General features: G+C 33.5%; 1 protein-coding gene across 6 annotated transcripts; it reads left to right on the top strand.

Moving 5' to 3' along the window:
• Window positions 1–5,090: 5,090 nt before the first annotated feature.
• On the top strand, window positions 5,091–23,818 carry atxn7l1 (ataxin 7-like 1). Of its 6 annotated transcripts, none has more exons than XM_067391420.1 (10): window positions 5,091–5,190; window positions 11,912–11,991; window positions 15,211–15,394; window positions 16,707–17,146; window positions 19,289–19,371; window positions 19,487–19,725; window positions 19,888–20,077; window positions 20,183–20,304; window positions 21,536–22,202; window positions 23,681–23,818. In XM_067391420.1, the coding sequence occupies exons 2-10, from the start codon at window positions 11,976–11,978 to the stop codon at window positions 23,696–23,698; spliced, it is 1,959 nt and encodes a 652-aa protein (XP_067247521.1). In that variant the 5' UTR covers window positions 5,091–5,190; window positions 11,912–11,975; the 3' UTR covers window positions 23,699–23,818. The 6 variants fall into 6 exon arrangements, with proteins under 6 accessions (XP_067247521.1, XP_067247519.1, XP_067247520.1 ...); XM_067391418.1 differs by having other exon boundaries at window positions 20,183–20,352; XM_067391419.1 differs by having other exon boundaries at window positions 19,885–20,077.
• Window positions 23,819–27,815: the final 3,997 nt, after the last annotated feature.

The raw sequence follows: 27,815 nt of genomic DNA, 5'->3' as shown, positions 1-27,815 counted from the left end.
CACAACACACACTGTAAGTCACACTGCTGCCCTCAGACACTTGTTCAACTGCGGTACGACGCTCGGTGATCTCGCGCTTTAGAACGGAGGATCGTGCGTGCGCGCGCGCGCGTGTCCTCCGTGCATCTGCGCCGCTGCATAAACAACACGCTGTAAACACGCATGCATTCATATGATTGTGTGTCATGAGTGATTGACAGGTGTCAGGCACTTCTGTACTTTACACGCGAATGCATGGATGTTGGTGGCTCACGAGACGGAGTGTGTATAAGTTTAGACACTGTGTGTGTTTGTGTGTATATGTGTGTGTTTGTGTGCGTGTGTGTGTGTTGCATGACTGGATCAAGACAGCCATCTAGCTACCAGTATTTGTAACTGTGCATGTTGGTTAACTGTTTGGTTACACTGTCAGTCTAATGCATGCAGTGATATTGATTTTGACAAATATTTTCAGATCTTCACTCTGATACTGCTGGGAAGAAGCTCTTGAAGGGTGCAGAGGTGATCAAACTCAGTAAAGCAGGTGAGTGTGTGTGTGTGTGTGTGTGTGTGTGTGTGTGGGGTGGGCGTTTCTTCTGGTGTCATCATGTTATTGTTGTTAGTGCTGTTTGCACCAACAATAGCCTAACTTTTCAATAATATCACACTACCGATACTTAAAAATATTGACAACAGAATAGACAGATATCATTTTTGTAAAAAAAAAAAAAAAGTATAAATAATAATAATAGTTGTATTAATAGTTGATTATCAAAAGAATTACACTTTATTATTTACATAACATTAATTGTATACATTCATTAATTGAATAAAAAGGAAATGGTAATGTAAATAATAATAATAATAATAATAATAATAATCATTATTACTAGATAAAGATGTTGAATATAATAATAGTTGATTATCAAAATAATTACACTTTATTATTTACATAATATAATAAAAAATAATTGTATACATTGATTAATTGAATACAAATAAAAAGTGTATATTAATGCCATTAATAACAATAATTTATGACAATAATAATCATTATTACTAGTTGATCTTGAAGATAATAATAATAATAATAGTTGTATTAATAGTTGATTATCAAAAGAATTACATGTTATTATTTACATAACATTAGGGCTGTCAAACGATTAATCGCATACAAAATAAAAGTTTGAGTTTGTATAATATATGTGTGAGTAATGTGTGTCATTAATATGTATATATAAATACACACAAATTAATGTATATATTTAAGAGAAATATGTTATTAATGTACAAAAAATGTATTTATATATATATATAATATAAATTATATAAAAATATAAATAAATACATATACTTGTAAATATTTCTCAAATATATACATGGATGTGTTTGTATTTATATATATATACATAATAATTACACACAGTACACCCACATATATTAGGCAAACTCAAACTTTTATTTTGTATGCGATAATCGCAACAACTACATAACATATAATAAATATTAATTGTGTACATTCATTAATTGAAATTAGGAAATAGTAATGTAATTAATAACAATAATTCATAACAATAATTATTACTAGTTGTTGATGTTGAAGATAACAATAATAATAATATAATTATATAAATATTATTATTATTAATAGTTGTTAATAATAAATTAAACAATACAGTCAGTTCTACAATACCTCTCAAGTTTATATTACTGTAACTGTCTAGATTGGCAATATATATATTTTTTTTAGAAAAATTTTCAACACGAAAATGTAAATTTTTTAACTACATTTGTGCAGTTAAATTAACTTTAAAGGCGCAGTAAGTGATTTCTGAAAAACGCTGTTGATATTTGAAATCAGCAAAACAAACACGCCCCTACCCTTGATAGCTCCGCCCCCAAATCCACGAACACGCTATGCAACACATGGCACCTCCCCCCTCATGAGTGGACACGCCCCTTACTGCTGATTGGCTCCAAGTTTGTTTTGGTTCTCAGTCCAATTCACTTCCAAATGCTTTAGTGGTTGATTTCTGTCACCTGCTGGAAAACAAACACTTTTAACATGAAAATGACATGAAATTAACATTATAACCATCAGATGGCTGCAGAGGACCACTCATTAGCTCATTTGCCATTTCCACTCCATTTTATAGCTTTTTTCACGTGTTTTGCTTTCGGATTTATTATAAAATGAATATTATAACAACTTTATTGCACTGAAGTATGAAGAGTAGGAAAAGCCATTTAGATGAATTCATATGAGTTTTAAAGGGGACTGAAGTGATCACGAATTAGTGTTACCGCGTTAATCACAAATTTTTAGGGGGTCTGGATTGAAATTTAGGGGGGCTAAAGCCATTTATAAACACACTGCAATGTTATACTTTATAGACTTTATATAGTACCTCCTGCACACTATTTAGAAACAATACACTAGTGTTGCATTCTGAACGTAATCTGTCAGTTCAGAGTCTGACCACAACACACAGCTGGTGTTAATGCAGTTCAGATGTGTTTTTCTCATGTTTAACATCAGCACAAGAGCTCTGTGTGAGTGTGTATGTTCTCAGAGGAAGTGTGTAATGATTCTGCATGGATGGTGAATGAAAGCTCAGTGAATATGACAAGCTCCTCTGAAGAATTACAGCACAGTTTAATGTGAAATAATTAGTGTCGCAATCAAATCTTTAAAGGGGACCTGTTAGTCTTGATGTTATTTTGGGCTCTACTAGAGCAGGTTTTCATGCTTGAATGTTCATTATTTTCCCATATTCTCCATTGTTGCAGCTCCGCTCTTTCCAGTCTGTCAGTAACGCTCTGTTTAGTTCCTGTCTATGTAAAGCTCCGCCTTCTGAAAAGCACAATGTGTGTTGTGATTTGTCAAGCACTTCCAGCGTGTTTGGGAAATGTCCCGCCCTTACCATAACTGCCAGTTTCAACACACTACTAACTAACTCAACCAGGCCCCGCCCCTTTATTTTGGGTGGGAATTATTTAAATGAGGAATATTGTGACGGAGTTCAGAAACAGTGACACTACTGCTGGAGTGACTCAAACAGCAACATTATACTAAAAAAGTTAAACATGTAAAAAAACATTAAATGGACTCCTTTATCTTATGGTTTCTACCTCAAAATGTCATTTTAAGTGGGTTATACATGGTATTATGATGTCAGCTCTGGCCCTCTTTGGCAACGTTGGTTAATAATTTACTGGGTCAGATGTGGAAAAAAAATTCACATGCACCCAAAATAATTTTCATGTCGCTCACGGCTGTAAAATGATTATTCCATTAATTTAGGAGAGTGATTTGGTGCATTTCTGGCACCGTTCAGATTTGGCACTGATCTGCGGTAAGCAGGACTTTTCATGTTTGCTTTGGGAGAAAAAGATGAGCATGTTTGTTACACCACAGGAGCATTTAAAACACACTAGTAAAGGAAAATCTTTTTTCAGTCAGACTTTTAAAGGATTAGTTCACTTCAGAATTAAAGTTTCCTGATCATCCAAGATGTCTTTCTTTCTTCAGTCAAAGAGAAATGAAGGTTTTTGAGGAAAACATTCCAGGATTTTTCTCCATATAGTGGACTTCAATGGGGACCAACAGGTTGAAGGTCCAAATGTCAGTTTCAGTGCAGCTTCAAAGAGCTCTACATGATCCCAGACGAGGAATAAGAGTCTTATCTAGCCCTTTCATGCACGAATTATGATAGGCTACTTCAGGATTTTTTTCAAAAGTGTTTTTATTACTCTTTAGGCATGAAAAAAAATGATCACCTTCATTTTTTTCAAACATGCATTTTTCAAGAAGTTGGTGAAATGTCCACTAGAGTGGGCAACGTGCATTTGAAGAACGGATGAAATATGTGTTTGAGAAAACAATTATTAAAAAATAAATATTGTAAACACTATAAAACATGTTTTTTTTGCTCTTTAACATTGTTTTCATGTATTTTGAACATATTCCAGAACTTTTAACAGTCTCTGTTATTTTTTTTTTGCACTTGCAAAAGTTGACCAGTTGGTGGCAGTGTATTGCATGACACATTAGGGTCCACTGCCACTGTATTGACTAAAAAAAATTAGAACATCAAGGAGAAATATAATTTTTCAAATATCCAAGTATTGGATATAATCATGTGTGGACATCATGCATCACTGGATATATTTACATGACAATTTATAGTAGTTTATAGAGTCTTTTCAAGGATCATCACTCTCATGATAGAACTAATATCCATAAAATATTGCTATAATAATTTGAAATTAAATTGATTTTCAGCCAAAACATTACTGCAGATGGCGTATTTTCAAAAAAAACAAAAAAAAACAGCAATACTATAAATTGTAGTCTAAATATAGGCAGCGATGCATGATGGACACATGATTAATCACAATTTCCTCAAATCACAAAATCAGTACTTGGATATTTTAACAATTATATTGCTCCTTTGTTGTTGCTTGATGTCCTCATATTTTTTTTACCTGCAAGGGTCCTAGTATGTAGGCGGAAGTACCACGGTATCTCATTTTCTCCTCCAACTTCAAAATTGTCTGACATCGTTGTTTTAAAACAAACTTTTTTTTGTAAAGGCCGTTTGACTTAGTTTTTGCACGTTCACTTTGTGGACACTAGATCAGTACCGCCTACGTCACGCGTGACCTTTCCAACATGATTACGTAATGCGTGGCGCATCTGTGGTTAAAAAGTATGCAATTTTTTATTTTTTTTTACTAAATGGCCGATGGTTTCTCTAGATAAGACTCTTATACCTCATCTGGGATCATGTAGAGCTCTTTGAAGCTGCACTGAAACTGACATTTGGACCTTCAACCTGTTGGTCCCCATTGAAGTCCACTATATGGAGAAAAATCCTGGAATGTTTTCCTCAAAAACCTTCATTTCTTTTAACTCTCTGTTCGACATCTTGGATGACATGGGGGTGAGTAAATTATCAGGAAATATTAATTCTGAAGAGAACTAATCATTTAATCATGTTGTCAAAAACAACACCACACAATCGGTAGACACGTATTTTCACTTATACGTGAAGTGCTTTTTAAAGTTGTCTAACTGTGTCTCTCTTTCTCTCTCGGCTGTAGATATGCTCGTGTATGATCACGTCTCAACCCATGAGGATTTCAAACCCGTCGTTTGCCATGTCTGCAACAAAGTCGTTAAGCCTCAGGACGTCCTGACTCATTACGGTAAGTGTGTGTTGGCCACAACTTGACTTGCTGACAGCCGTCGTTTGGGCTGTAATGATACGGATTTATGAAGAGGGAATTTAATGGTCTGACATAAGTGTGTTTAAAGTTGATATTTCGGTCATTCAGTTCAGAAATGAATTGTGTGTGTTTGATTCATCTTCTGGGATGTCCCGTAATCAGCTGCTGTGCAGTGTTTATTTATTTTAAACAAATTATTTAGAGAGAATTGTTTAAGGAGTAAATGTTCTGTTTTGTTCATGTCACTTGAAATGTAAGCCTAATACGTTATTTTATAATAATAAAATCATAATTAAATAGGCCTATATGATTTACTTTAGTGCTGTGAAAATTCATAATATATATATATATATATACCTTTGACTGTTTTTGTGTACTTTACAGCAGTGTTTTTTATATTCTTTGGCAAATGTGATTTAAATTATTGCAGTTATCTCAAATAATTACGATTATATCAAATAACCACAATTAGATGGCCTGATCTAAGTCTGATCGCTTCATTGCATCTGTAGTCTGTGTGCTGAAGTCTTTGTCAAATCACTAACCTGGAGTATGAGCAATAATAGTAGTTATGTTTGTCTTAATAGACACTCCTAATTAAACTAAACCCTTAATTCTACGGCTAGAGTTAAATATAAGCAGATGATAAGCAGAAGTAACCTGTTAATAGTCTGTTGTAAGATATAATAGAAGTTTTTACTGCTGTAAAGCAAGAGTGATTTGCAGTTTACATTATTATACCCGTTGCATCCCATAGAAACCTCAGTCTCGCACCTAAGGCCTGTTAAGAAAACTTTTAATTCGGCAAACACCATCAACCAAACCTTCTACTAGAGCTGGGCATTGTGGGTGAGAGAAACAGACTGGTTTTAACAGTTTTCAGTTTTTGTTTAGCTAAGTTGTGGACTTGTAAGACCTAAATCAATCAAACAATATGAGAAACTACTATATATATATATATATATATATATATATATATATATATATATATATATATATATATATATATACGCACATAAATACACACACACACGTATATATTTAACAAAAAATATTATTTTTACATACAAAATATTTGTATTTATATATAATATATATATATAAATAAATAAATATACGTGCATGCATGTAAATATTTCTTAAATGAATACATGCGTGTATGTGTGTGTATATATATACTTAATAAATATACACAGTACGCACGTTATGTAAACGTAACGTGTGTACTGTGTATATTAATATATAAATACACACAAATACATGTATTTATTTAAGAAATATTTTTATTTTGTATACATGTATATTTATATTTGTATATAATTTGTTATATATTAATATAAATATTTTAAACATAAATATAATATATTTTTGATAAATATATACATGCATGTGTGTGTGTTTATATATTAATATACACAGCACACACATGTTATGTAAACAAACTTATTTTGGACGTGATTAATTGTTTCACAGCATACATATGTGTGTGTGTGTGTATATATATATATATATATATATATATATATATATATATATATATATATATATATATATATATATATATATATATATATATATATATATATATATATATATATATATAATTACAGCTATGGAAAAACTTAACATTGATTTCTGAACTTGGAGTGGTCTCTTAATTTTTTCCATAGCTGTATATATAATATATATTGGCATTTATTTGAAATAGGAAAAATTTGTAACGATTATAAATGCTTCACTTTTGATCAAATTAATGCGTCCTTGCTGAATACAAGTATTGATTTCTTAAATTGTAAAAAATGTATTGAAACTGTGCATGAGGGAATTAGATGTTATAAATATATAAAATATATTAAAATATATACACGCAAAACATTAAAAAACTCCAATCTTTTGAACGGTATTGTACAAAAATCAGTTTGAGACTGTGTAGCAAGACTGCCTTGATTAAATCATTTGCATTTGTTTTTTTGTTGTAATATCGGTTTCCATAGTAACAGCGACTTGTCTGATTGGTGGATCTCTCTTCAGGATTATGGGTAGTGTAGGTTTCACACAGAATTTAACTTGCTGAACAAGATTGTTTTTAAAATTCAAACTTGAGGTCAGGCTCACTTGTATATTTACACCTCATTGCAGATCCATCTTGAGAAGTTTATTGCTACAAATCAGAGTCTGAGAAAATGAATGGGACTTTGGTGGTCGAACCTCTCGCTGGGAGGAAAAATGAGTTTGTATTGTATTGTTGCACTATAAACCATTATATGGGAATGTAAAAAAAACAAAAACAAAGCAGGGTTTTCTCTTTTCAAAAGGCATCCTGTCCCGGGGCAGAAACGCTCCAGCAGTCACTCATCACTCGTCTTGTTTACTTTCGCTTCAGTCTCTCGTGCTCGTCTGGTCTGTTCGCGCTCGGCTCACGTCTGTCTTTGGTCTTGTGCCCAGACCACGTGCGCTCGTGGACCGGAGAGGTGTCTCGCGCGGCGGGAGGCGACGCTAATGCACGGAAAGCCCGTTGGCAGCTCGCCCCCTTCCGGCGGCGTTTTCACTGTGTTTTTCTCTCCCCCTCCTTTCGAGAGCGGAGAGCTGCGCGGCAGCTGCGAGGGTTCAGCACAGGGGTCAACGACTCGCTGCTATTCAACTCGAACGCCGCGGCCCAGAAAGAGAGGGGGGACGCCTTCAGCTACACAGGAGGCATGCTATTCTCTCGTGTTTTTCTCTGCTTCTCTTTCGCTTTCAGTTTTTTCTCTTCCGTCCCCTCAAGCACAAGCTGGGTAAGTGCTTCTTCCCCACCGAGGTGTGTGTGTGTGTGTTATTCACAGCAGAAGCTTTTGATCACCTCACGTGTTTGCTTAGCTTTCAGTTTACGCATCTGTTTGCGAGTGTGTCGTGAGCTCTACGGCAGGACGAGGCTTCGCTAGTGGTCATCTTTCTGTAGTTGCAGAACGGATGTAAACAAACGCGGCTCAGCTGGTGCCTGTGGCTTCCTGTGGCCTGTCAGATGGGGACACTATTCACCGACCACACACACACACACACACACACACATACACGAGTGGAAGTACTACTTTATTTAATACTTTTGAATATGTATTTTCATGCCAAGACAACTGACGTTTTATCCTGGGTGCAATTATCACTGTTATCATTGCTCAGATTTGTCGCAACTTGTTTAAGAGAGAGGTGATATCACATTTCTGAGAGTTTCGACTTATGATGATACAACTAATGAACAAATCCCCATAGGCTTTCACTGAGTGATTGTAACTTGTGTCGTTGTAACGTTAGCCAGTCTTAGGACTGAAGGGGCGATAGATTCGCCTTTAAATTTCTGTCATTACACTGGATATGTTGTTGTTATTCAGGTAGCTAGTTATAAATATGTTTTTAACAAACTAACTTGTTCAGAAAAGATTTCTTCAAACTGTTGCTGTGCTCTGAAAGAAAAAATCTGACCATAAAACAAGACGTGTTAACGTCTGTGGTAACTCTGACACATTTCAGAAAGCATTGAGCTTGTGTGTAGATAAGTGATTGTGTTTACTTTTAAAGCTTTGCATACACTGTCAGAATTTACTTTGTGACCATTAAATATGTAACAGCGATCGGTCTGTGCAACGCCGCTTCAAGTTGAACACACCTAAAGTGTCCATCAGAATCTGGTTGTAGGTCATCTGGGGACTTTTCACCTGCTGTTTTTCGGACATACTACTGTTTTTTTGCATACTATATAGTAGGGAATAGAGCTGTATGATTGTAAATAAATTGAGAATCACGATTTTTCTTTTTTTGATTCGATTAGAGATCATGATTCTCCCACAATTCTGAAGAGACAACTAAACAAAATAACTAGGGCAGCAACGATTAATCGCGAGTAATCGTTTGCAAAATAAAAGTCTGTGTTTACGTAATATATATATATGTGTGTGTTCTGTGTATAATAATTATGTATATATAAATACACACACATAGTACAGGTATAAAGTTTAGAAATATATGCATGCATTATAAATAAATATATTACATATAAATATTTTATATATAAATATAACATTTTTCTTAAATATATACTAGGGATGTGCAACGATTAATCGTTTGCAAAATAAAATCTGTTTTACGTAATATATGTGTGTGTTCTGTTAATAATAGTTATGTATATATAAATACAGACACGTTAATTTATATATAAAATATTTATATTTACATGTACTATAAAATATATATATAAATATATATATGTACTTAAACATGCATATTTTTTTTAAATGTATACATGTATGTGTGTGTATTTATATATACATAATTATTATAAACAGAACACACACATATATTACGTAAACACAGACTTTTATTTTGCTAGCGATTAATCATGATTAATCGTTGCACATCCCTAATATATACATGAATGTGTGTATATTTATATATACATAATTATTATACACAGAACGCACACATATATATTACGTAAACATAGACTTTTATTTTGCAAACGATTAATCGTTGCAGCCCTAAAAATAACATGTAATTTAATAAAAGTTCTGACACAATGTTAATTGCTGCAGTCTATTTAAAATGTTTAATTTGTATGACTAATTTGAGTGAATGATTCAATGACTCACTCATAAAGACTTGTTTCATTACTGGATGAATCTGTGTTTTTTTTTTTAATGAATCTTTTGAATGCATGATTCAATGACATTTTTTCATTGATACAATCATTATTTGAAGCGCTGTGTTACTTTCAAATGGTGATTTACACTCATTTGTTCGCTTTTGTAGACATCAGTGTTTATATCTGAGCTATAAACTTTTATCCCAGATCATCCTAATGATAATATAAATATTTGTAACATAGAAATAATGATACTGTGTGGTTGTGAAGCTGTTTCACGCCTATACATGACAACGGCTCTCTCTGGATCAGCGGCAGCACCGAATCATTCCCCATCCCCTATATAGTGCACTATGTGCCATTCACCATGTAGTAGGGTTGTCACGACACCATAAAAATGTCTTACGATACTATACCAGCTGAAGTATCATGATACTAGGTAGTATCGCGATACCATGCAGTATACAAAATGAACCAAACTTTCATAAAAACATGAAAACAGACCAGATTTTTCTCTGAATACTTCATTAATGAGAATGAATAACAGGCTTTTATTACCAATCAAATGAATCATTGTAAACAAAATTCATCTTAGCACTGCACAGAAGCTGTATGAACTGACATTACAATTTATGCATTTACACTTCAATTACAATTGCATAAATAATGTTATGATATTAATGTTTCAAATATAAACATTTGAATATAGAAATAGAAATGTTGGCGGAAAAAAACTGATAGAACAGACCTACTTTTAGATGGTAAAAAATGATAGAATAGGCCTACTTTTAGATGGGAGACTAAAGTCGCCAGTAGGAGGCAGCAAGTGTTAATGATTAAGTCAATGAATCATTCAACCGATTCGTTCAAACCGGCTGATTCATTCAGGAACGAAGCAAATGACTGTGAATGGATTAGTGAGTCAGTGACTCGCCCAATTTGTTCAAAAACAGATAAATTTAGAAACAAAACAAAAACAGCGCTCTTGCTCGTGTCACGAACTATCAGGAGCATTTTTGCCAGCCTATCTTAAAATATCTAACCCTGACTGGAGAGCAGTATGTATATTAAAACATATAATATATTTATAATTATAAAATCACCATTGATATGATTGATAAGAACCCAGTGCAAACCTTATGTTCACTTAAAAAACATTACAGAATTTTACATTTATTGTTATGAAAAATGCACAAAAATACTATTTAATTTTTATATGAAATATATATATATATAATATAGCTTATTGATGAATAGTATTGCATTTGTCCGAATCGTGTTCGCTGAAGTGCAAAATCATTGAAGTTTTGAATGTGAATTTTGTCATTGTTTTGGAGTAAACTAGCTTATAGATAACTAAAAGCCAAATTTCATGGGGACTTTAATGATTAATCGCGCAGCTCTACAATATAGTAGGGAAGTATTAGATTTCGGAGCAAGAGATTAGACTTTTTGTGTTTTGTACATCTCAACCTCATCTTAAAGACACAACAGACTCGAACTGATTAGTCTTCATCATAGTAAACATGTTTTAGCATCGTCAGTGTGCAGCAGATCAGAACATCAGCATACCTGTGAACACGATGGACTTTGGCCCTTTTTCTTTTTTTTCTCAGCCCAGCTGCACTAGATACGCCTACAAGCGTATTTGCACACCTGCCGCGTATTCAGACCAACCCAATGCTGAATCACCCCTGCGGTCAGAGCGGCCGGACCATTGTTTCTCTCTCTCTCGGTCTGCGGTCAAACCCTGTTGTGAGCGAGGGGCTCTCCCCGTCCGCCGTGTCCAAACAGAGCCTCTGAAATCAGCTCTTTTGAGACCTCGCAAACACTGTTGTGGCTCTTGGCTGAGTTTCACTGGCAGATGAGACACGATGTTAAGGCCAAGGCCGGCTAGTGAGCTGCCACTGCCAGATCCAACCATTATTATTATTCACTTTGAAAATAAACAAGGACTTTTTTTCTTTTTTTCCCCAGAATAGTCTGGCTCAGTGTGATGTTTTGAAACACCGTACATCAATTATATGTTGTTGCCCCTAATTTGTGTTGTGTGTGTGTGTGTGTGATAATAAGTCTTTGTAATTGCAGGTAGTTTGGGAATAGTTGAACAGTGAGTAGAGAGGAGCGTGTCCACCTCGACCCCTCCACAGCCATGCACAGCAAGAACCGTAAGTGTGTTAACAACCGTCTCAGTCTTCCTTTTGAAATGTCAGTTTTGGGGCTTATTAATACCTTGGACTGGAGGATGTATTTGTACAAAATGGTGTTAGAGTTTGTTTTATTGCTGTGAATCAGACTGTTCATTTTAGTGAATCAGTTCAAACCTCTGATTCAGTGATTTTGTTTGAGTTGACATGCACAAATATTTATGGAAGTCTATGTGTGGTATTTTTCATGCATTAAATGTTTTGGTAAAAATGTGTTTGGGTAAAAGTGCTTAGTATATTCTATTGTTATTTATTAAAACAAATATTATTATTTTTATTTATGATTTATGTACTGTTAAATTATATGCACAAATATTAGAATGAAAATATTATATTAAACTAATGAAAAACTGGAAAACGTATCCTGATTTTTTTTTTTAACTAGATTTTTGCCATATTATACTTGTGCATATATGTATATGTATGTATATATATATATATATATATATATATATATATATATATATATATATATATATATATATATATATATATATATATATATATATATATATATATATATATATTATAATATTATAATATATATATATATATATATATATATATATATATTATAATATTATAATATTATAATATTATATTATATGTACTGTCAAAATTAATGCGTTAACATCAATTTTATGTTGTTTCTACATTAATTTGGAAATTACAAATTAAAGTGAAATTAATTCAATGTGTGATTAATTTGTAAAATATTTTAATCGATTAAAAGCACTTATATATACATATATACACAGACACAAACATATATATATATATGTGTATATTAGTGTTGTCACGATACCAAAATTTTGACTTCGATACGATACCCAACTTCAGTATCACGATACCGATACTTAAACGATACTATGGCAAAAACCTAAAACAGTAGGAAAAGTAAATAAATAACATATGACAGAACTGTGGCTAGCATTTTTATTGGCCACAATTTTGATGTTGGTAAATTACATTTTATATGATTAAAGCTGACTTTCTTATGCTTAAATTACTTTGAGTCATTTTACTTGATTTAGAAGATTTAAAACACTTTCAAACTTTTAAATGCAGACTGACCACCCAAATCAAGATTACATTTTATATCAGCTGGTATGTACAGGTGGGCAAGAGGTGGACAATGTATGAGCATGAGCTAGTATGAGAACAAGTTATTTGTGTTATGCTATATAAAAGAACAAAGAAGCAAATTACAAAAACAGTAGTAAATTAAAAATAATCTTTTTTCAGATACACTAGGTTTATTTAACATATTTAACAGCTTTTGTTGTTTGATTAACATTAATGATGGACAGGCCTATTTAATTGGGCTGCTGAATGCATGGACGTAACTGACGCATATTCAGTTATTACCCACCTGTTTACATCCACTTAAGCCATAACCGACTGTATTCACGCGAGATACTCCACATGATGGACATTTAGACATCTGTGTGCACGTGTATTTGACTATTCAGACGCGTGGAAAACTGATCGCGCGCGCGACAGACAGAGAGAGAGAGAGAGAGCGAGAGAGAGAGAGAGAGAGAGCGCTTCTGTTGTGTGTCATTCAGCGCAATTCCGCCTATCCCTCCTTCACTAACTGCATGTAAATAACGAATTGTGTGATTGGATTGTAATTTTGTGCTACGACGATCTTCGACGACCATTAGGCTGTAAACTTAAATTATATTCAACTCGCCAAAGTGGCTAGTGGGAGTGGCTGTCATCAAGCCCTGCATGTAAGTGTTTTGACAGTGAGAATATTGATTACTGTAAATAATTAGAGCAATGTTATTAAAGCATAAATTGGTTTAATATAATTGTATAGTCCCTTCACATATTTGTTTTTTAAAATTAATTTTATTTTAGCAACCAGATATCACTTATTAGACTCAATAATACACCTCTTTGCGGATGTCTGCTTGCATGAGTAATATAAATAACACTCATTTAATTTTTGAGAGCATAAACATAACGCTGGTATCACATTCACTAACCTGTCGCTCTTTAAATTCTCTGTACAAATCGGGATGTTTGGCAAGTTGGATGCTCCCTTCGCTTGCGTTATTTTGTAACGTATTTTGCAGACGGGCTTTGTGGTGTCCGTGGGCTTGCCCTGACTGTCGGCAATGTAAGCAAAATAATGCCATATTTTGCTTTGTGCATCTGCCGTTGCGCAGTTGACAGGAATAAACACGCACTCAATGTGCCTCAGAAGCAGCGCGCTGCACACACACTGCTCCCTGCTGTCGCACATTAGGAAATACAGCTGGCACTCAAAGTACCGGTACTAATAAAATGAAGAACCGTACCGTTTCTAAAAGCAGGGTATCGCGATACCTTTCTAGTACCGGTATATCGTGCAACACTAATATATATATGTGTATATATATATATATATATATATATAATATATATATATTATATTTACACAATTTTATGTTAGATGTGATTAATCATGATTAATTGATTAGACAGCACTAATTATTATTATTTATTTGAATAAAATATATATATTTTTTTATTATTTTATTTATGATTTATGTACTGTTACATTGGTCCATATAAATAAAAAAATATGCTCAAATATAAATAATACAAAAATTATTCAAATAAAGAAAAACTGTGGAAAATCTTGATTAAACAAAATTTTTATTGATTTTTGAATTTATTATTGTATTATACTTCTTGTGTGTGTGTGTGTGTGTGTGTGTGTGTGTGTGTGTGTGTGTGTGTGTGTGTGTGTGTGTGTGTATATATATATATATATATATATATATATATATATATATATATTTATGAATCCATATTGTTTGCATTTACATATAAGCTTGACCATCTAGCTAGATTCATTTTCTTAATATCTGTTGCTGGTAAACTTTTAGTTTCAAACATTTAAAGCTGTGGTTTCATTTTCAGCCTCAGATTCCTCAACGTACATATTACTACAGCTGAAAAAGTTAATCGAAAAACCCAGAACCTCACAAACTCCTCTAAAATATTGCGGTTATAAGTGGTTTGTGTGGAATATTAGCAGATGAGCACAAGTGTGCACACTTTAAAGTTTTATTTATTGTATGATGATTTAGGATGCACTTTGGTACAGTTTGTTTATCTGTAGAGGCTCTCCAGTGTAACTTCCTGTTGAGAGTCTCATGATCTGCTGCCGGTTGTGTTCTTCAGAGAGGAGACACTGCTCGCCCAGCAGCTCCAGGACCCCTCTGGTTCCTGTCAAGGCCAAGATGTCGGTGGGCCAAAGCGAGGTGGATCCCCTTCCCTTCCGGGTTCCTCGCGATTACCCACACTCACGCTTCAGCAAGGCGCCGCTGGCCGTCTATCCGCCCAAGGGAGCCCGAGCCAAGGCCTGGTGGGTAAAACGCCGCCCTCCCCCCTCCTTCCCTGACAAGCACAGGATTATGGGTTCAATTTAGTGTTCTAGAGAGTGTGTCATAATGCAAAGTGTTTGTAAACATCATCTACTGCTGTAATGTGACTGTAAAGATCTTTGGTGTGCAGGAATATTCACACCACTGCATGGCACAGTTATCCCTCTGATGTTATTCAGTCAAATTTGACTGAAACATTTTTACGTTTTTTTTTTTTTTTTTTTTTTTTTTTATACATTGGAATGGTACGAAACTTCGGATTCGGATCTTGCTATGTGAACACAAAAATATATGGAAATAATACGAAAGGGTCAAAAATGAGCACATTGGGAGATGAATTTCATCTAGTGGAAGCTTTTGGTACTGCGCCCCAACAAAATCTTACTGAAAGCTCATTTTTTGAGATATCAAGCTCAAAATTGGAACTTGTTTAGCTTTATGACTTAGATTTTTTTTTTCAGTTTTAGAGTAAAAATATTGCTCATAAAAATTGAAAATAGTATTTTTGTGCATTTTTCATAACTTTTTTTTTTTTTAAATTCACTTCAGAAATAATTTGTCACGTGTTGTCTTTTAAAAAGAGATCAAAATTAAGTCAAAATTGATGTTTAAGTTGGAAATTTCAATTTCAGCTCTATCCTCAAAAAGTGAATAAATGGATTATAACTACAGCGTAGATATAATTATGTACTATAAAATCCCCTAAAAATACAAAATATTAAATAAAAAACATTATTAAACTAAAATATATTATATTCATTTCATTTAAATATTTTTTTTTTTTTAAATGTGGTCATTTTTGACAGACATGCGAATAGCACCAGAGGGTTAAAATGAGAGGTAAAAAAAATAATAACACTAATATTTATTTAGCTGTGTTCATTATGTTCAAGTATTGAACCTTAGAGAAATATGTATGATCTGGAAAAAAAATTTCTACATATTAATGGGCATAATTAGTGATTAATGTTTACACAAAAAGTTTGGAGTCAGTAAGATTTTTTTTTTTAATGTTTAGTCTTTTCTGCTCACTAAATCTGCATTTATTTGATCAAAAATACAGTAGAAATTGTGAAATATTATTACAATTGGAAATAGCTGTTTTCTATTTACATATATTTTAAAATGTAATTTATTCCTGTGATCAAAGCTGAATTTTCAGCATCATTACTCCAGTCTTCAGTGTCACATGATCCTTCAGAAATCATTCTAATATGCTGATTTGCTGCTCAAGAAACATTTCTGATTATGATTGCAGCTCACAACGTAAAATACCCAATCTTTTTCCTCCAGCGTGTCTTTACCCGTGGTGAGTCTGGAGAAGATGCCGTGTTTCAACAGATCGGAGGGAGCGCACATCAAAGTCAACTCCTCGTCTCCCACAGCGGGTTCTTCTCTTTCTTTCTCTTCCACGTCTTCCTCTCCTTCATCCAGTCCTCTCAAGTCCTCCTTGACGTCACCAGCATCTCACAAAGGCCAGGAGAAGTTCCTGAACGGTCGCGGTCCTGGGACTCCTCGCTCCACCACGCCTCCGTCGCTGATTGACAGACGGCCCAGCCCGTCACGGTCGCCCTTGGAGAAACGCCCCGCCCCCTCACCCTCCCCACAGGACAGGAGACCTGCGGCCTCCACGTCTCCATCCCTATTGGACCGGAGACCGATAGTCCCGCCTTCTCCTCCAGACAAGAAGCATCAGAATGGAGCCAAAGGCACAAGGCACCGGAGAGTTTCGGGTGAGTAGAAAACACTTGTTTAATATATGTTTTAACGCATTCGCAGCACATTTCATTTGTTTACAACTTTAACTTCCAACAGGATTTGATTGGATGAGGAGAGGGTTGGGCTTTGATATTATTGGCTAATGTTATTTTTCTCCGCCTGTATGGCCTTTGTGATGTCATCTAAAAACATAAGTCGTTTTATTTAGTGGATTTTGCTTAAAATATTTAATGAAACATTTATTTGAATTTTTTAGTACTGTGTGTTTTATGCGGTGTTATTATTGTTGAATGAAAAAAAAACTCTTAAAATAATTTTTGCTTATGAAAACAAAGCTGAAATAAAATAAAAAATATTACTATTATTAGAAGGAAAACTTTGCCTTGGCTAATAAATAAAAAGTTAAAGAACTAAAATTAATAATAAAAAAAATACACAAAAAATATTTTTTTAAAATATATATAAAAAAAATAAATATAAAACATGACAAAAGCACAACAAAATTCTGAAAACTGAAAATATAAAAATTATAAAATATTAATAAATACCATAATATTTTAAAATGATACTAAAATAACACTGGTTATTTGTGTACATTGTGTTCTGAATGAATGAATTGTTGTTGTTTTGTTTGTTTTTGTTTTAAAATGGGGAAGAGAGAAATAAAAACACAAACCAAAAGGATGAACAAGCTATAAAGGGAATGAATCCCATCACTTGTTTTCAAACTGGACTTCTGTGGTTTGTAGAGTCATTGTTCGTCTGGAAGCATGAATGTTTAGTCATAATTTCTCTGATTAGCGTCACTCGTCCCTCTCCGTATGTTGTTTACTCGGCTCTCGCCCCACCGGAGGTTTGATTTATGCTCTGTACTTGGCTGCTTTCGGCCTCCAGATCCTCTGCTGCGTCCAGCAGCCGCCACAGACGCTCGGCGCTCGATTACAGAGAGATTGAGGTCGTTTAAGTGTTTGTGCGCTTCGGATAGCAGCGTGAGCTGGACCCGATTGTTTTAATCAGGACTCTGTCTCAGTTTCTCAAAGATAAACCTCTGGTCTGACATATGTTCTTAGTGAGTCTCCTCGCTGTCTACATGTGCAGCATCTTAAATGAGAGGAAACCTTGGGAATGACTGATTTGAGAACAAGAAATGCACAACATTCAGCCAAAACTCCAATGCATTCTGACATTAGCATGTTGATAGACTAAATCCTAAATAATAAATAATAATTTATAATAAATATAAGTTCTTAAATAAAATCTGATACTATATACATATTTTTTCCAAGTACATTTTGTATATATATATGGAATTATAATAGTAAATCTAATATAAATTCTAAAATATTTCTTTCATATATATATATATATATATATATATATATATATATATATATATATATATATATATATATATATATATATATATATATATATATATATGAAAAAAAATATATATATTTTATTTAAATTTTATATATATATATATATATATATATATATATATATATATATATATATATATATATATATATATATATATATATAATTTAAATAAAATATGATTTTTATATATATATATAATATAGTAATGTATAATATAATATATATATATATATATATATATATAAAACATAACATAATATAATATAAATGTAATATAAATATAGAGTTTCGTTGCAAAACGAGATAAATCCATTTTTTTAATTTTTCAAAAATCTTGTTTTTTCGTTGTGCATTCCAATTAATATCAATTCAACTGCAGTTGGTTTGTTTTGATTTAAACCTTCATAACTTAAAAAATACAGCTAAGTAGCACCATAAAACAAAATAATAACATGATAACATAATAATAAACATGTTTTGACAAAAATGTTAAAAACGGATTTATCTCGTTTTGCAACGAAACTCTTCATATATATAATATAATATGGAATATAAAATGAATATAAAAAAGTTAATCTAATAAATATAATATAAACTACAAAATTATATATGTGTGTGTGTGTGTGTGTGTGTGTGTGTGTGTGTGTGTGTGTACAAATAATTACTGCATTTAATGAAATAGTGCATAATATATTTATGAAATATAACACATTAAATAAATTATATTTGGCTGATAATAACAATATAGAGTCACGCTCTGTTTTGTTGTACAGGGCGAGTGTTTGATCCTAATAAACACTGTGGAGTTTTGGACCCAGAGACGAAGCGGCCCTGCACTCGTTCGTTAACCTGTAAGGTTGGTACCGTCACTCGTTTCTGTGTAATTTAATCGCATCTGTTCATTTGAATATTTTCTCATCGATGATTTGAATGATTGCTGTGGTGGTGTTCATAACGCGTGTTTGTTGTAGACTCATTCTCTGACCCACCGGCGAGCCGTCCCAGGACGGAGGAAAGACTTTGACTTCCTTCTAGCGGAACATAAGGGACGGGCAAAGGATGTGGGGCAAAAAAAGGAAATTCAAGCAGGCAGCCAATCAGTGCAGGTCACACAGTCACATGACGCAGCACCCAGCCAATCCGCAAGCTGTACCAATGGCAAGACCACTCCCTCTCTCAAACTCCGGCTGGCCAATTCACACTTGCACAGGTACGGTTAGTGACTGTAGACTACTTTCATACTAAAGTCCAAACACAATTGGTGCCCTTTTATTTTGCATATGCAATCATTTAAATGAGGAATATTGTGACGTAATAAAACTCAAGACTACAATGGAGGCGTTTCTCAGATGATCCGTCTTTTCCTCAGCAGAGTGTCTGGCAGCGTCGGTGCTGTCCTGCTCGGCTCCGCACCCGCTCCTCCTCCTCCTGAACCTGCGCCCGGCTGGCAGAGATGCAGCGGAGACGCGCGTCTGTCCAGCGATGAAGGAGAGGCCGACCTCCCTGAAGAGACCGAGAAGCCGCTGTACCATTATTCTCCACACCACCCACAACCCATGAGCGTGAGCTGAACTCAAGCTTTAGTGTCTGTCTGAGATGTTTTGGGACCCTGTATAAGCATGTATTAGTATAGAAACATCTTCTCTCTGTCTTTGCCGGTGTGTTAGTGTTGTGCGTTCAGCAGTCGGCTGATGGGCAGAGGTCACTACGTGTTCGACAGACGGTGGGACCGAGTGAGGCTTGCGCTGCACTGCATGGTGGAAAAACACGTCAACTCTCTCATGTGGAGGCGAGTTACACGTTTGTCTGTCTGCTTGCATAATTATGGCCATAATTGGTGAGGATTTATGGGTGGATGCATTCAGTTCATTTTCACAAAAGCTTTCGAATATTAGGGTCATATTTCACCTCCAAAAAATAATTGTTTTAGGAAAATAAAGACTTTTTATGACCTTTTTGAATATTTTTATTTGCATATTATTTAGATTTTTTATTTATTTTATTCTAAAAAAATAATATAACAATTTATATTTAATAATACCATAATTGCAATCATTTTATTTATGTAACATTTACATTTTTAAAAATGTAACTTTATGAAATTAATATTGCAATGCGTCCCAATAATAGATTTAATTTTCTTTATGCAATTTATTTCTTTCACCCCAAAACAATAGAAAAACATTATTTTGCATAAAGAAAATAAATTCATTTTTTTTTTAAATAAAAAAATAAAAGAAAACATTACTTTACATAAAGAAAATAAATGTTAAAATTTTATAAATTAAAATATGATTTAGCATTAAGAAAATGAATGCTAAATCTTTATAAATAAATTAAAACATTATTTTCCATTAAGAAAATAAATATTTTATTAATGATCATTTTCATAATCATTCCATAAATATGATTGTTAATAATAAAAATAAATATTTTTTTCATGGCAGTTAAGTGTTTTTAAATGTTTATTTATTTATTTATTTATTTAATAATCGTATTTTTTAATTATTTTTTTTTATCATTTAGTAATTTAAATGAAGCATTTGTTATTGTTATTTTATTCAGTAATATGTGACAATTTGTTTAATAATAATATAAACTATAATATATAATAATTTAAATAAAAAAAATATTGTATTCAGTAATATGTGAATTTATGTTTAATGTTTAATAATAGTAATAATAATATGAACTATATAATATTTTATTTATAATTTATATTTAATAATGCTATAATAATTAAACATTATGAAATTAATATTGCAATGCATCTCAATAATAAATTTAATTTTCTTTATGCAAAATATATTTTTTTATTTAATTTGGTGGTGAAATATGACCCAGATGTTTAATGTTTGCCTCAGAAGATTTGGGCTGAAGTAAAAGAAATGTTAATGGCTTCAGTCAAGCTGTGTATTTGCACAAAATGTTTTCTCTCGCTCTATAAACACACAATATTTAGGTTATCGTGCCACAGCTTCCTACCACAGACTGGTGATGTTATATCCTGTTTGCCACAGGAAAGTCCCCCTAGCGGTGGAGAGCGTGACGAGCACTTCCCCCTGCCCGTCTGAAGTCTCTCCTCTCGGCTCAGCGTTCCTGCCCAACCACACGCTCACGGCTCCTCTGGAGGGCGTCTCGATGCTCTCATACTCCACCTCTTTCTCTCAGAACGGCGCTGGTGTTTTCTGCATCAGGGACCCCGAGCCCGGACCCCGACTGCAGCGGAATAAACCGGCCAGGCCACCGAAAGCCTCAGGGGAAGGACCGGGACCCAGAAAGCGGAAAGCCCCTCCCACTTCTGAATCGGGGGCTTGCCGGAAAAGCGGGAACAGCTACCATCTGCCACCGGGCGCGGCGCTTATCAGTAATGGGACGGCGGCCCTTAGCGTGCGGGCCAAGCCCCGGCCAGGAGGACAGGGGCCGAGGGACCAGGACAGGTACGGCGGCGTGGAGCTGTCCCTCCCGCAGGCGCTCACCGGGGATCACGGGGGCGTCTCGTACCACAGCCCGCTGCCCTGCGCGTCCTCCGACGGGAGGAAAAGGAAGAGCTCTGGATTGAGCGCCGGCGGCGACAAACCCAGTAAAACCTCCAAATCCACAGCACTGGACGGGATATTCAGGAAGAGCAGCACCGGTCTGCTGTCGTCAGTCGCCGAAGCGGCCCACAGCGCCCTCCCCAGACAGGTGAACCTGATTTTTGGCACAACACGATGTTGAAATGCAGAGATGCATCCTTACAGACGCACAACAACTCACTTATTTTGCATGTTGATTTTTTTATTTTGCAACACTCACTGCTCAGTATGATAGAGGACATACAAGGAAAATATTAGGGAATTATAAAATTGTGATTTGCAGGCCAGGAAAAGAGATTCATTTATTTATTTTTAGTTTCTAGAATGACAATTTTTCCTCTATACATATGTTTGCATTTATATTTTTTTAGACTAGAAATTAGTTATATTATATAATTATAATATTTATAATTATTTGTTTTATTTTGTATTAACAATTTATATTAATACTATAAAATCATTATAAACATTCTATAAATATTTTTGTTTTATATTTTTTATTATATCATATTATCAAGCCTGGATATATTAAAAGTTAGTTATATTCAGGGAATTTTTTATATTCAGGGAATTTGCATATTTAGTGTACTATACATTTCTTTTTCAGGCTAGAAATGATTTCTATTATTATTCTATGATATATTTTTTCATTAAAAGATTTATAATATTTTTTATAATATTTTTAAATAATTTTTGTTAATTGTTTTTATTATATATTTTAAAATAATTATTTTTATAGAGTTTTTTTTAATAAGTTACTTAAATCATGGAATTTTTATAGTGACTATATAAATTTTCTGCATATTCACTGCATATTTTTAGCCTAGAAAAGATTTATAATATTATTTTATAATATTATTTTATAATTTATTTATTTTCATTCAATGATTTATAATATTTGTTATAGTATTTTTTTATATTATTTTTTTATTTATTATTTGTTACATTTTTATTTTTTTTGTTAGTTTCTTTTATATAAGTTATTTAAAATCATGAAATTTTTATAGTGACTATATACATTTTCTACATATTTATTATATTATATTATATTTATATTATATTATATTTATTATATTATATTATATTATATTATATTATATTATATTATATTATATTATATTATATTATATTAATTATCAAGAACTAATTTATATTCAGGGAATTTTTATGGTCACTGCATATTTTTCTAGTGTACTTTGTACATACATCTATATTTTTATATGTACATTAAAAGATTTATAATATAATTTATAATTTTTTTTATTATTTTTGTTATTATTGTTTATTTTTATTATATTTTTAAAAAGTTAAAAAATATATATATATTTTTTTGTTTAAAATTTTTGTGCGGCTTGAAAATATGTAAAAAAAATAATCATTAAAACATTATTCCGACTGACTGAAAAACAAGCATTACTTCACGCTATTTTCACACTATTCTCCTTCCATCGCTTTAATACACACTTGCGATCCTGTGAATCGCACCTCTCTTGATGTGAATGATTCCTGAAATCCCTTTGATGCTTCTAAATGTCAGTGTTCAGTTCTTGCATATGCTGATATACTAACCACCGCCCTCTTTTGCAGCCCAAGGTCCCTCACTGACGCAGTGGGAGTTTGAGAAGAGTTGTGGTGACGCTGGAACGGCACTCAGCGCTGGACGTCCTGTGGTTCCTGAGGGCTGTAGAGTCCTGCCTTTATCCCCACCGCTGCCTCTTATCACGCTACGGTTGAGTCACGGTGTTCCCGTTCTCGTTCCGTTCCGCACCCGTTAGGAAGAAACTCGTCTGTTTGAGAGTTTATGGAAGAATGGCGTCTCTCGTTTCCTTTGAAATGACCATATTCACAAACTTCAGTTTCACACACATTCAGATTCTTTTGATTTAACCAGTACACAACAAGTTTCAGACTTTCAGCGATACACGTATGGAGTTTTATTTTGATTTTCGTGTGGATGGAGGAAAACCCTTCAGACTCAACCGTGTCAATCTAAAGTGCACTTAATTTCATGCCTGAACTACACAAAAGGAGGACGTTTCAACCAAGGGAATATTTTACAGACGCTTTTTTTGGCAAGTCGTATTTTTCTAAATTGGATGAATTGAGGTTTTTGAGTATTTGTTTTTGACACACCAAGTGTTTCGTGGATTCATAAAGTCAGGACTCGTACTCTTGTTGTAAAGCAACTTTAACCGGTGATGAATTTTGTATAATAATTTATCGTCTTTATTAGTTTTCTAACTGACCTGATTAGTGCTTCACACGTTGAGCAGAAGTATATTTGTATGCCATTTTAAAAGTTTTAAGTATTATAGAGACCCTATTGTTGGAAATGTGTACATATCTTTTATTTTAATTGAGTTTTTTTGTATTTATTGTTAGCATCTCTCAGAGGTTCAAGGATTTAGTGGTTTCTATCTTCCTCAGTTATATGTCTCTTCATAGACCTAACGATGAAAGGGCCGAACATCTTCTCTTGTCCCATTATTTAGACTCTTGGATTATTTTTTTTAAGGAATACTAACTGAAAAGATGATGATGATGATGATGATGATGTACCCACAGGGTCCCAGTTTCCTAGAGGAAAGGTACATTGCAGTGAGCCAGTATTGGCAGTCGGCCGAGGTCTGTTGCCAATTTTATTTTTTAAAGATGTCATGAGGTCAATATGTGTACCTTTTAGTGTTTAAGCACCTGAAATGAAGACCTTCTCAAAGAGCTTGTTACTTCCTGTTTACATTACTGTTTAATCTTTATTTAGCAACACATTGATCAAAAGTGACTTTTATATACTTTCTATTTATCACAGAATCCTGGAAAACTGTATCACCGTTTCCACAAATATATTAAGCTGTTTTCAACATTGATAATCATAAATGTTTCTTGAGCAGCAAATCATCATATTAGAATGATTTCTGAAGGATCATGTGACACTGAAGACGAGTAATGATGCTGAAAATTCAGCTTTGATCACAGGAATAAATTACACTTTACAATGTTTCCACCACTAAATAAAAAAGGTAATTACGACTTTTTATCTCACAATTCTGACTTTATAACTCGATATTCTGAGTTTATATCCCGCAATTATGACTTTATTTCACGCAATTGAGTTTATATCCCACAATTCTCACTTTATATCCCACAATTCTGAATTAATATCCCGCAATTCTGACTTTATATCGCGCAATTACGAGTTTATATCCCACAATTCTGACTTTATATCCCGCAAATTCTGACTTTATATCCCGCAAATTCTGACTTTATATCCCGCAATTCTGACTTTATATCCTGCAATTCTGACTTTATTTCACGTAATTGAGTTTATATCCCACAATTCTCACTTTATATCCCACAATTATGACTTTTTTTCATGCAATTGAGTTTATATCCCACAATTATGACTTTATTTCATGCAATTGAGTTTATATCCCACAATTATGACTTTAGATCCTGCAATTATGACTTTATTTCACGCAATTGAGTTTATATCCCACAATTCTCACTTTATATCTCAATTCAGACTTTATTTCGCGCAATTACGAGTTTATATCCCACAATTCTGACTTTATAACCCGCAATTCTGACTTTATATCCCGCAAATTCTGACTTTATATCCCGCAATTCTGACTTTATATCCCGCAAATTCTGACTTTATATCCCGCAAATTCTGACTTTATATCCCGCAATTCTGACTTTATATCCCACAATTATGACTTTATTTCACGCAATTGAGTTTATATCCCACAATTCTCACTTTATATCGCGCAATTCTGACTTTATTTCACGCAATTACGAGTTTATATCCCACAATTCTGACTTTATAACCCGCAAATTCTGACTTTATATCCCGCAAATTCTGACTTTATATCCCGCAAATTCTGACTTTATATCCCGCAAATTCTGACTTTATATCCCGCAATTCTGACTTTATATCCCGCAAATTCTGACTTTATATCCCGCAAATTCTGACTTTATATCCCGCAATTCTGACTTTATATCCCGCAATTCTGACTTTATTTCATGCAATTGAGTTTATATCCCACAATTCTCACTTTATATCCCGCAATTCTGACTTTATTTCACGCAATTGAGTTTATATCCCACAATTCTGACTTTATATCCCACATTTCTGACTTTATATCCCACAATTCTCACTTTATATCCTGCAATTATGACTTTATTTCACGCAATTGAGTTTATATCCCGCAAATTCTGACTTTATATCCCGCAAATTCTGACTTTATATCCCGCAATTCTGACTTTATTTCATGCAATTGTTTATATCCCACAATTCTCACTTTATGTCCCGCAATTCTGACTTTATATCCCGCAACTCTGACTTTATATCTCAATTCAGACTTTATTTCGCGCAATTACGAGTTTATATCCCACAATTCTGACTTTATAACTCTCAATTCTGACTTTATATACCGCAATTCTGACTTTATATCCCGTAATTCTGACTTTATATCTCAATTCTGACTTTATATCGTGCAATTATTAGTTATAAAGTCAGAATTGTGAGATATAAAGTCGCAATTATCTTTTAAATAGTTTTATTCCATGGTGGAAACAAGCTTTCTTAAATTGTAATAATATTTCATAATTTTTACTGTATTTTTGATCAAATAAATGCAGCCTTTGTGAGCAGAAGAGGCTTACTTCAAAACCTTTTTTGCTTAATTAAGTAGTCGTGTACATGTTCCTGGTCTCATGCTGGTTATAAATGTTTCGGCACATAATGTCTGATTTTAAAGTCGCATTGAATCTCACTGAACATGCCATTTCATGTTGACGTCAGAGGAGAAGTGAGTCATTTCCGCACCACTATCTTCACCAAACACAGAACTTGTGCGCCTTCGCACAGTTCACAATCTGAGCATCATCTCTGAGAAGGTCTTCATCTCTAGCATAAGAATATTAATATTCAAACAGGCAGAACTCCTGTAAAGATCCTTTATTTTTTTGCACTTTTTGTCATTTTCCTTCAAGATTTGAGTACTCTTTTATTTATGAAAGTATTGCTCTATGAATTAACGAGGAGAAATAATCATGTATAGTTGTTCAGACTCTGCTTCTTGTTTGCTGTGACCCCCAAAAACATGTACGACTTTTACCGTGTTGCCTTGCTGCCAATGCGAACCAGAGCTAGAAACCAACCCGGACCATCTTTAACGGCTAAAGAAGTGCTTCCATGTGGAGTTTCCCACCCGATCCACACCGGAGAAAGAAAACTGCCTGGGATGAGGATGTTCGGTTACATGTTTTGCCTTTTCCCGTTGCACATCAATCATTAGAGATTATTCTATAGAATTATTGACACAATAATATATATTTTTTCAGAAAAGCGTGAAGGGCCGGTTAAGTAAACTGAATGACTCGGATTGCAGTTGTAAAATGTTTCTGATCTGATCTTACGGCTCTTTGTTTTGGTGCCACAAAACAATGTTGAACTGTATGAAGTATTATTATTCGAAACACGTCCCTCTTGTAGAAATTAATGAATGTCACCCTGGCATAGCAGTGCAATTTTATTTTTATTTATATATATTTTTTTATATTTACTTTTTCTTTTCTTTTTTTTTTTGCATTTTATTTATTTTATTTTCATTGGCTGATTTTACAAGGAATTGGGTGAGATTCCAATTGTCGATAATTGTATTTTAAGCTATGTTTCGGTTACACGTCGAATTCAAAAACGCATGCAGATTTTTCTTTT

This window comes from Chanodichthys erythropterus, chromosome 8 (genome assembly GCF_024489055.1).
Source record: "Chanodichthys erythropterus isolate Z2021 chromosome 8, ASM2448905v1, whole genome shotgun sequence".
In the NCBI taxonomy this organism is placed as follows: Eukaryota; Metazoa; Chordata; class Actinopteri; order Cypriniformes; family Xenocyprididae; genus Chanodichthys; species Chanodichthys erythropterus.
The sequence above is the reverse complement of the archived record's forward strand: the minus strand, read 5'-3'. Positions and strand labels throughout refer to the sequence as shown.